This window comes from Buceros rhinoceros, unplaced genomic scaffold (assembly GCF_000710305.1).
Source record: "Buceros rhinoceros silvestris isolate BGI_N320 unplaced genomic scaffold, ASM71030v1 scaffold11317, whole genome shotgun sequence".
Lineage (NCBI taxonomy): Eukaryota > Metazoa > Chordata > Aves > Bucerotiformes > Bucerotidae > Buceros > Buceros rhinoceros.
Genome location: NW_010423980.1, coordinates 15,309 through 24,318, shown reverse-complemented (window position 1 = coordinate 24,318; position 9,010 = coordinate 15,309). Strand labels below are relative to the sequence as shown.

Here is a 9,010-nt window from a genome sequence, read left to right as displayed (position 1 = left end):
TTCACCAGATTCGCATGCTGATGTTTGCAGAGAGGTCATGGAGGCTCTCCCTGCCACACACAGCAAAGCCTTTGTCTGCTCCGGAAAGACGCAACGCCGTGTCCAGAAGCAAAGCCAGGAAATGGGGTGGCCACATTCAGCCCGGAGCAATCAAATCATTGGGCTCTAAATAAATGCTCAGATGAGGAACGGGAGTGCTGTTTGCGCTCGCTGCTCCCCCTGCCTGCTCAGGAAGCACCAGGCAAACACTACGGAGGGAAACTGAGGCCCAAAGTGTGAGGACTGTGGGCACAGTGGAGGGAAGGCGAACTGGTGTTGGTTTCCTGATACCTGTTTGCAACTCATTTGAGCAACTTTTATGTGAGAAAAAGGGGTTGTTTCACAAAATTACCCAGGCAGGCCCCCTCCAGGGTGTGGGCTTGCACCGTCTCCCTCCATGGCTGGGCTCCCTCTCCAGGTGGGGACTTTGCACCCACTCACTGGGACCTTCGCAATTCCCAGCTGTCCTCATGCAACTCCTGTGCTGATGGCATCTTCACCCACAGGGATGGACGTGCTTGCTGAAGGAGAAGGGTGTACCTCCGGTCCATGCCACGGCCATGCTCTGGAGCAGCACGAGTGGCTGCAGGGAAACCCTCCAGGCCACAGAGGGGTCCCTTGATCCATTTCTGGGGAGCTTTGTTTGCAAGGAAGAAATCAGATATCCACAGATTTCTCATTAAAATTCACTTTTCCCAAGGCCAGAACAGCTCTAGCCCCTGGTTACACCTCTCCTTTCTCCTCCTGGCCCCTTTCCATTAGCTTTCTCTGCAGCTCTGGTACCTCCTCGAGCCCCTCTCTCTGCCGGGTGTTCCCATCACACCTGCCTGCAGGCAGGGGCTGGCTGGGCTATGGGAAAGGCAAGGTAGGGCTCCGGGAGACCCAGGGAGCCCCAGCCACGGAGGGGAGAGTAAAACCACTCCCCGTCACGCTTGGGAGCTTGGCAAGCTCGAAGCGCCCTGTGCACAGAGCCCCATTGATGGGGAAAGGTCACCCAAGGCTGGGAGAGTGACGGCTACAAGGGGTTTTTGTCCCGGGTGTGACAGGAACAGGGGTGGGGTTGTGCTGTCCGTACTGACAGACCCTTTCGTGCATCGGTGTGGTGTGCTGGGGCTACCCTGCTCTGGGACCACATGTCAGCCAGTGGCATCGCACTCCTAGGCTGCCACCCTGAGAAAGGGGTGCTGGGGACGGGGACACCTGACATGGTGTGGAGAAGGAGCTGGAGAAGCTGTTGGGAGATGTGAGGATCAGGGGGTGCATAGACAAGCAGGATAAACCAGCTGGGAGCATGTTTGGGCTGAAAATTCAGAGGGAGTTATCACCAGCAGCACGAGGGTCTGGGAGGCTTCGCAAAGCCACAGGCACACTCTGAGCCATTTGGCCATTGCTGTTTTGGGTGGAAACCTGACCTGCGTTAACTGGGGAGAGGTATTGCTCCCATGTCCTGGCCACCAAGCTGGGAGCACAGTCCCTCTGGAACAGGTTGCCCAGAGAGGTGGGAGCAGCCCCATCCCTGGCACCATTCCAGATCAGGTTGGCGCTTGGGGCCCTGAGGACCCTGCTCTGGGTGCAGATGGCCCTGGTCCCTGCAGGGGGGTTGGACTGGATGAGCTGTGAAGGTCCCTTCCAACCCAAACCAGTCTGTGATTCTATGTTTCTATGTCCTCTCTGCCCCATGCTGCTGGCATGGCACTCACTGGTGTCTTCAAACTCGGTGGTATCAAGCATCTGAAACCACAGAGGACTCCTGGCCAGTGCTGGTGGTGACACCTCCACAGTTTTTTGCAGAAGCGACTTTCCAGGATGTCAAATTTGGAATGGAAAGGAAGAGCCCTGCATATCAGGTAAGAGGTTGTTTAACAGGGGACATCAGTGACCGAAATCCTGTGGGGCAGGGAGAGACTGGATGTCAAAACCGAAAGGAGAACACGAGAGGTTGAGACATGCCGGAGTGTGGCAGGAGGCCGAGGAGGACTGGTGCTCGGTGAGCATGGGAGGCTTTCCTTGCTCCAAGGGGGTTGACCGGCTTTAGTGGCTTGTGACCGGTTTGAGTGCCCCACTGCCAGGGGCAGCCACAGATGTAGCTGTGAATGTGTTCAGGAACAAGCTGGGAAAGGGCTTTTGTAATCCTTCAAGTGATTAATCGCCCTGGCCCTGAGCCCCTGGATGACACCCTGTGGGGCTAGGGGTGCTGAGGGAGCCCTTGGCTTGGGGGGGTGGAGCTGCTCCCCCAGCACCAGTCCTGCATTGAGTGCCCCACTGCCAGGGGCAGCCACAGATGTAGCTGTGAATGTGTTCAGGAACAAGCTGGGAAAGGGCTTTTGTAATCCTTCAAGTGATTAATCGCCCTGGCCCTGAGCCCCTGGATGACACCCTGTGGGGCTAGGGGTGCTGAGGGAGCCCTTGGCTTGGGGGGGTGGAGCTGCTCCCCCAGCACCAGTCCTGCATCTGCAGGGATGCGTGCAGGCGAGTGCCATATCTGCGGATGCTTGGGTGACTTTGGACCAGAGCCAGAGCTGGAAATGCTCCCTGGGGCACACAGAACAGCGGTCCGCATTGCTGCTGGACCCTGGACTTCTTAGTCAAATGCACCACCAACAGCTATCCAGAAGAGCATTCTCCCCTGCTAATTGTAGAGTGCCAGAAGCTCCAGCCGGGCGAGGAGGTGCCTGTCCTGCGAGCAAGGGGCTGGATGCTGCTGAGTGCTGCAGGCTCCCCACCAGGCATCAGCAGCTGCAGCGTTCCCCTGCTTCAGCAAAATCTGGGCCACCAAGAAGGTTAATGATATCTCAGAACATTGCCTGAATGGAACTTAACAGTGCTGGCAAGTGCTTCATTCTGAAATCCCACTTTTGCCAATGTGTTGCACCAACAAATGCCGAATCAATTTGGGCTCCCACAACAAAGGCTCCTCATTAGGAGGCATGGGCAGGTTTGTGTCTCTTCCCCTCCTCAGGCACCCTCTTAGGCATCCATGGGCGGGTGCAAATCAGGAGGAAAAGCTGCTTGACCACCACCCATCTCCTTTACTGCTGCTTCCCCTGATGCCCTGGTGTACAGACCTGTGCCAGCAGGTGCAGGAAGGAGGACATCGGTCAGGAAAGCCTTTCACCTGTGGGACTGTCCTGTTGGCCCCTCCTAAAACCCCCTCGGGTGGATTCAGCAGCCGGAGGGGTGTGCTGTGTGGTGTGATGCTGTGCAGGAATAGCCAGTACCCTCTGTTGGATGGATTCACGTTTATAGTGCTACCAAAAAAATGGCTCCTGGATTAGTTGCTGCCCTCAAGCTCATTTTTTCTGCTCTTGAATGACCACATTTGGACATTTTAAGATCTCTCCCTGCACTGCAGTGTTTTACACAGGCTGGGGTGGGTGGCCCCTACACTAGGCTCCCAGGGCTGCCTTCATCCAGCTTCTGCAGCGAGATTTCATGTTGGCTTTGCTGTATGCTGGCTCTGACTCATGCCAGGTCAGACATAGGGTGCTCTGTGATAGCTACCCCGTGTAATGCTGAACGGGAATTTCCTTTGCATTGGTAGGGCACAAGAGGCCGGTGGGGGTGGTCTGGCCATCCAGCAGTCAGTAGCATCAGGACTCCTGGGGAGGAACCCAAGTTTTCTTGGGGGTGACCACAGGACTCCTATTTTCATGCTGTCAGCTGCTGAGCTCACCTTCTGTGGTGTCACTGAGGTCCCAGGGGAGCCAGCTCCTCCTGCCAAGGCCATCTTTACAAGGTTACCAAAACCTCCACACTCCAACGTGTCCCCAGGCTCCATGGCCCGGCAGTCTACCAAGCCCCAGCAGGATTTGCCCATGTTTCAGGGAGCAATGCTGGTACAGAGTTCACAGCAGTGGACACCTGGATCTGCTGGAAAGGAGGAAAACACAGAAGAGAAGAGAGCTCATCCTTCCCTCCAGCTGCTGGTGGCTGAAGTGCTTAGATTTAGACCACATGTGAAGATCAAACAACGAGCTCCAGGGCACCCAGCAAATGTGTTTCATCATGTTGCCTGCAGACGTCCAGAAACACTGCCTGGCAGCATCCGCATGAGCTACATCTACACTTGCCAAGTGGAGATACTGATACCCCCACTCTGTGGTACCCCCCTGAGCACCGGCAGGAGGGTGGGAAACAGTTGTTGGAAATATTGCTATATTTGGGGATGGTTTGTACCTTCAAGAACGCAGCTAGAAATAATTGACAGGATGATTCGCAGCCTTCGGCAAACAATGTTACTTTCCCGAAAGCAGCAGCACCAGAGGGAAAACAAATTGAAGCAGGTGTGGGAAGAGTTAGGAAGCGCAAGAATTGCATTCGCAAGCCAAATGGACAGATTGAGACAGAGGAAAACAAATTGGGAAGGGAAATGGCTGCTTATTGCCCAGATTTTTCAGGCACTGGGAGGAGGCGGAGGTTGGGTTCAGGCTCTGTTTCGGAGCCTGGGACCTGTGTCTCCATTCTAGGGATCAGCATCCTACAGAAGCACCAGCCCCACCACCGCGATGACCATGAGGAGCCCAGCCAGGATGCAGATGCTGATGAAGACAATGTCACTGGTGTCCTGGCTCTTGATTTCTCGGGGGTCTGTCGCTCCCTGCTCCTGCTGCAGGGCATCCACCAGGTTTTCTGCCTGGCTGAGTCTGGATGAGTCAGGGCCAGCAATGAGGGTCACTGAGGCTTCCTTCCTCTTCGGCTCACACTGCACTTCGTACTGGTGGATGTCCTCCTGGTCACCCGCTGAGAAATCAATGTAGAGGGTGCTGATGATGACGGATGTGTTGTTACGTTTCTGCAAGACAAGGGTTGTGGCTTGTTGGGCCTTTGCGTATCTCGTTTTCACAGGGGTTTGGAGGGCAGTTGCCCACAGATCAGACCAGCATCTACTGCGAAGATGCGAGAGAGACTGGGAACTCATCTCTGCAGCAGGCTCAGGGCTAACCATCCACTCAGCTTGATTTAGAGGAATGTTTACCGACCTCTTACCTGGGATTCGGTGCCGCAGGTGTCGAACCTGGTGTGTATTTTAAAGCTCCCACCAACCACCTGGGCTGCACAGGAGGGGGTCCCCAAATAAATCCTATTCCTTTCCAGCTGGGCCAGGGACTGTATGGGGATCTGGATGTGAAAGTCTGTGCGGGTGCAGCTGACATTCATGGGCACGACTGTCGGGACAGAAAACAAGGTACAAGTGAAGGATGTCGGCAGAGGATTTCCCCAGGCTGCAGCAACTGCAGGAGCTCAGTGCAGAGTCTCCTGGCGATGGCCTAGCCCAGGACGTGTCCCAGCCATCATCTGTCATATGAGTCTTATGCCTCAAGTCTCATGAGGAACAACTGAGGGAACTGCAGTTATTTAGCCCGGAGAAAGGCTCAGGGAAGACCTTATAGCTCTCTACAACTACCTGAAAGGAGGTTGTAGCAAGGTGGAGGTTGGTCTCTTCTCCCAAGTAACAGGCAGCAGGAGAAGAGGAAATGGCCTCAAGTTGCACCAGGGGAGGTTTAGGTTGGACATGAGGAACAATTTCTTAACTGAAAGAGTTGTCAAACCCTGAAACAGGCTGCTCAAGGCAGTGGTGCAGTCCCCATCCCTTGAGGGATATAAAAGATGTGTAGATGTGGTGCTGAGGGACATGGTTTAGTGGTGGCCTGGCAGTGCTGGGTTAACGATTAGACTCAATGATTCTAAAGGTCTTTTCTAAGCTACATGATTCCACGATTCTGTGATTCTACCATCAGCCCTCCACCTCCTCCAGAATGTTATTTCTGATGAGGAGCATGATGCCGAGAAGAGGAATGAGGCACTGGGGAACCCAGGCCCTCTCCATCACTCTCCCTCTGGCACTGTATTCGGCCCCTCTGGATGCAGAAAGAATCCACACAGGGAGAGAAGCAGGGAGGAAAAGTGGCCCCCTCTTTAAAGTTAGTCCTTGCTCAGCTTGAAGCAACCCCTTGGGCAGTGTGAATAATTGAATTATTCCAGCTCCCTCCGAATCTTGGCCTTATGAAACGGGTAAGATGCGATAAAATCAATACAAAAAAATAGTGTCACTTTGCTTCACTTAGCGCATTATACAGCCATTAGAAGATTTACCAAATAACTGAAGTGCATTAGATCGAGAGGAGGAGAAAATGGATCCTCTCTCCTGGCGTGAGGGCTTTCGTTCCAACGGCCATAAATCACACAGCCCCAGCTCAAGCCATGCCCTTCCACGGGCCCAGAAGGAAAATATCTACACAGCTGAAGGGCTGGGGATTGGCGGCTGACGTGCCCCTTTGCCATCGAGGGCTCCCGAGGAAGCTGGCGGGGCAGGGAAGGCCGGTGCCTCCCGATGCGAGCAGCCAGTCTCCTGGTGGGGCACTGGTGATGGGATGCGCCACACAGGCTGCTAACTGCAAGCAGATGCCCGAGTCGCCAGGAAAATCCAGAGTGGGCAGCCTGAGCTTCACCCAGGGAGGCTTGGTTCCATGTCCAGGCTTTTGTTCTCTCCCAACATGCATCCGGCAGCATGTATGGGGGATGCAGAAGCCCCGGGCAGCTGGGAGAAGTCATGTCCCTCTCCGTGACAGGCTTCCTCCTGCTCTTCAGCTGGCATCTTATCCCTCTGCCTGCAAGCTCCTCTGCTGGGAATGGGGTCATTCTCCATGACCAGACACAGTGAGGCCATGATTTCTCTCCTTGCACACTGCTGTAAAACAGTAAGAAATAAGCAGGACAAGGACAGGGACAGACCTGCTGCACATGCTAAAGCCCTGCTAGGTGTCTGGTACACCGGCCTCCCTCCAGAGGCTGCAGAGGGTCCAGACAAAACTCCATCCCATCTCTTACTCCTAGAGCTGCACACCCTGAAATCCTTTCTGCTCCACCGGAAAGGCAGAACGATTTTGCTGCAGAGTGATGAAAACTCGTAACCCAGGGCCAGGCACCCCCAGCTCCTGTGCTGCCAGTCCAGTAGCCTTGCTCTGGCTCCAGCCTTCCACGAGGCTGTCCTGGCCTGAATCATCCCTGACACCCAGGTCAGCTCAGGTGTAATCACCTTGAAATACAACAAACACCATAAATTTGCTGGCTTTTGAGGTGCAAAGGTTGGCAAACATAGGAGGAAGTTTACACGCCAGTCCTCCCACCAGCTGTGGGTGCGCCAGCTGGGACACAGGGCACATCGGCAGTGGGCAGGGATTTGGGAGCTCTGTACCCTGGGGGTGCTGCCCCCACAGTGCTGCTGCCAGTGAAGGAGCGGACATGGCTTATGTCTGCCTGCCCAGCCATGTGCTGGCAGAGCTGGAGCATCCTGGGCAGCAGGGAACAGGGTTGTGATGCTTGAGCTGATCACCTCCCCATGGGCTTTGGTTCCCTAAACCCTCTCTGGATTTTCTCTCCTTCACCCCCTGAGGGAGGAACAGGAGCATGGCAGCTGCAATGACACGGGGCGGAGAAGCTGGAAATCATCTCCTGAATACTGAACATGACATGGAGCATGTGCACCTCGCACTCTGCGAGAGCTGAAGCTCACCCTCCACATCTCCCACCCATCCCAAAAGAGCCACGTGCTCTGCTCCTGCAGACGAGTATCTTCACTGCCCAATCCTTCTGGAAATTACACGGTCTCAGGGATATCCTGATGAAAATAAAGCATTGAGGAGCACCCAAGTGAGTCCTTACCTCCTACATAGGCAATGGAGAAGCCCCTCTTGGCTGTGTTGCGGTCAGTGTGGAGGACCAGCAGCAGCTGGTTGCTGCGGGAGGTGACGGGTTCCAGGCTCTCCCGCCCACACCAGTGCCCTAGGAGGGACCCATTCTCTGCGCCGCCGTCGAAGGCAGCCAGGTGGTCATAGTCACAGGCACCCGTCAGGCTGCTCCGGCCCTCCAGCTCCATGTCCAAGAAGAAGACCTTAACCCGGTAGCCTGAGGGCAACTGGATGCTCCACTGGCACTTGAGGTTGTTGGGGTAGAAGTTGGGGTACCGAGGGCTGGAGAAATTCCCTTTGATGGCAGTGAACACCTCCTGGCACTCACCTGCTCGGGGAAAAAGGGGAGAGGAATATATGAAAGCAAACCTGAAGCCCCCTGTGTGTGGACGAGCTGGTGGGTGATGAATCATTTTATTGCTGTAGGATGCTCTACCCACCACCTCACTTCCCTCCAGCCTTGTGTTTGGCTGATGGACACCTATCAGTTTTGAGGGATGGCAACACCCAAGGCAGCCAAAGTCCTGCAAGGGCAGACAGGGAATACCCATATCCCAAGGGAATGGCATGAGCAAGGGAGAAAGGCATCTCTTGCTCAAGACAAAGACAGTCCTGGGCCTGGGAGAGCCACAACAGTGCTATTTGATTTCTGTGATGGTTTATACTTTGCACCATCATCTCATGAGTTCCCCTCAAAGGCCTCCCCTCCGCTATCATCTCCTCTTACTGCTGCAGGAGGAAGAGCATCACCACTACCACCACCCTGGAGATCCATCCCCATGTCCTTCCCACCACTCTACCATCCCGAGACATCCGCACCTGAGTAGAAATAGGCCTTGAAGCCTCTGCCACCAATGTTGAAGTCTGAGTTGAAGATGATGAGGAGGTGCGGGGTGGAGGAGATGGTGCGGGGTGGGCGGGCGTTGCCGCAGTAGTGTCCCAGGCGGGGGGAGGCAGGGGTGGGGCCATCAAAAATGGCCACATAGTCGAAGCCGCAGCCATGGCCTCCCTCCACCTGGAAGTCAACAAACACCAGGGTGAGGGGGCCGCTGCCACCAGCCCCCCCGATGCTCCACCGGCACTCGGCATCGTTGGGGTAGCTCTCTGGGTAGCGAGGACTGGTGATCTCCCCGGACAACCCTGTCAGCTGCCCACCACAAGCATCTGCAAGGAGGCACGGATGATGAGGATGGTGGAGGAGGACAGACAGATGGATGCTCTGCCACTGCCATCCCTCCCCACTACCTTTCCAGTAGGCAGCGGCGAAGCCATGCTTGGCAATG

At 55.3% G+C, this 9,010-nt stretch overlaps 1 protein-coding gene across 1 annotated transcript in view; it reads right to left on the bottom strand.

Annotated features, from left to right (window-relative positions):
- Positions 1 to 4,516: 4,516 nt before the first annotated feature.
- CDCP2 (CUB domain containing protein 2) overlaps positions 4,517 to 9,010 on the bottom strand; it is a 6,696-nt gene continuing 2,202 nt past the window's right edge. Inside the window, exons 3-7 of the mRNA XM_010140614.1 lie at positions 8,973 to 9,010; positions 8,547 to 8,891; positions 7,702 to 8,055; positions 5,026 to 5,204; positions 4,517 to 4,831 (exon numbers count right to left, since the gene is read on the bottom strand). The exon at positions 8,973 to 9,010 is cut by the window's right edge and continues 14 nt beyond it. Of these exons, the coding sequence (XP_010138916.1) occupies positions 4,517 to 4,831; positions 5,026 to 5,204; positions 7,702 to 8,055; positions 8,547 to 8,891; positions 8,973 to 9,010 (1,231 nt within the window). The remainder of the gene's footprint in view (positions 4,832 to 5,025; positions 5,205 to 7,701; positions 8,056 to 8,546; positions 8,892 to 8,972) is intronic.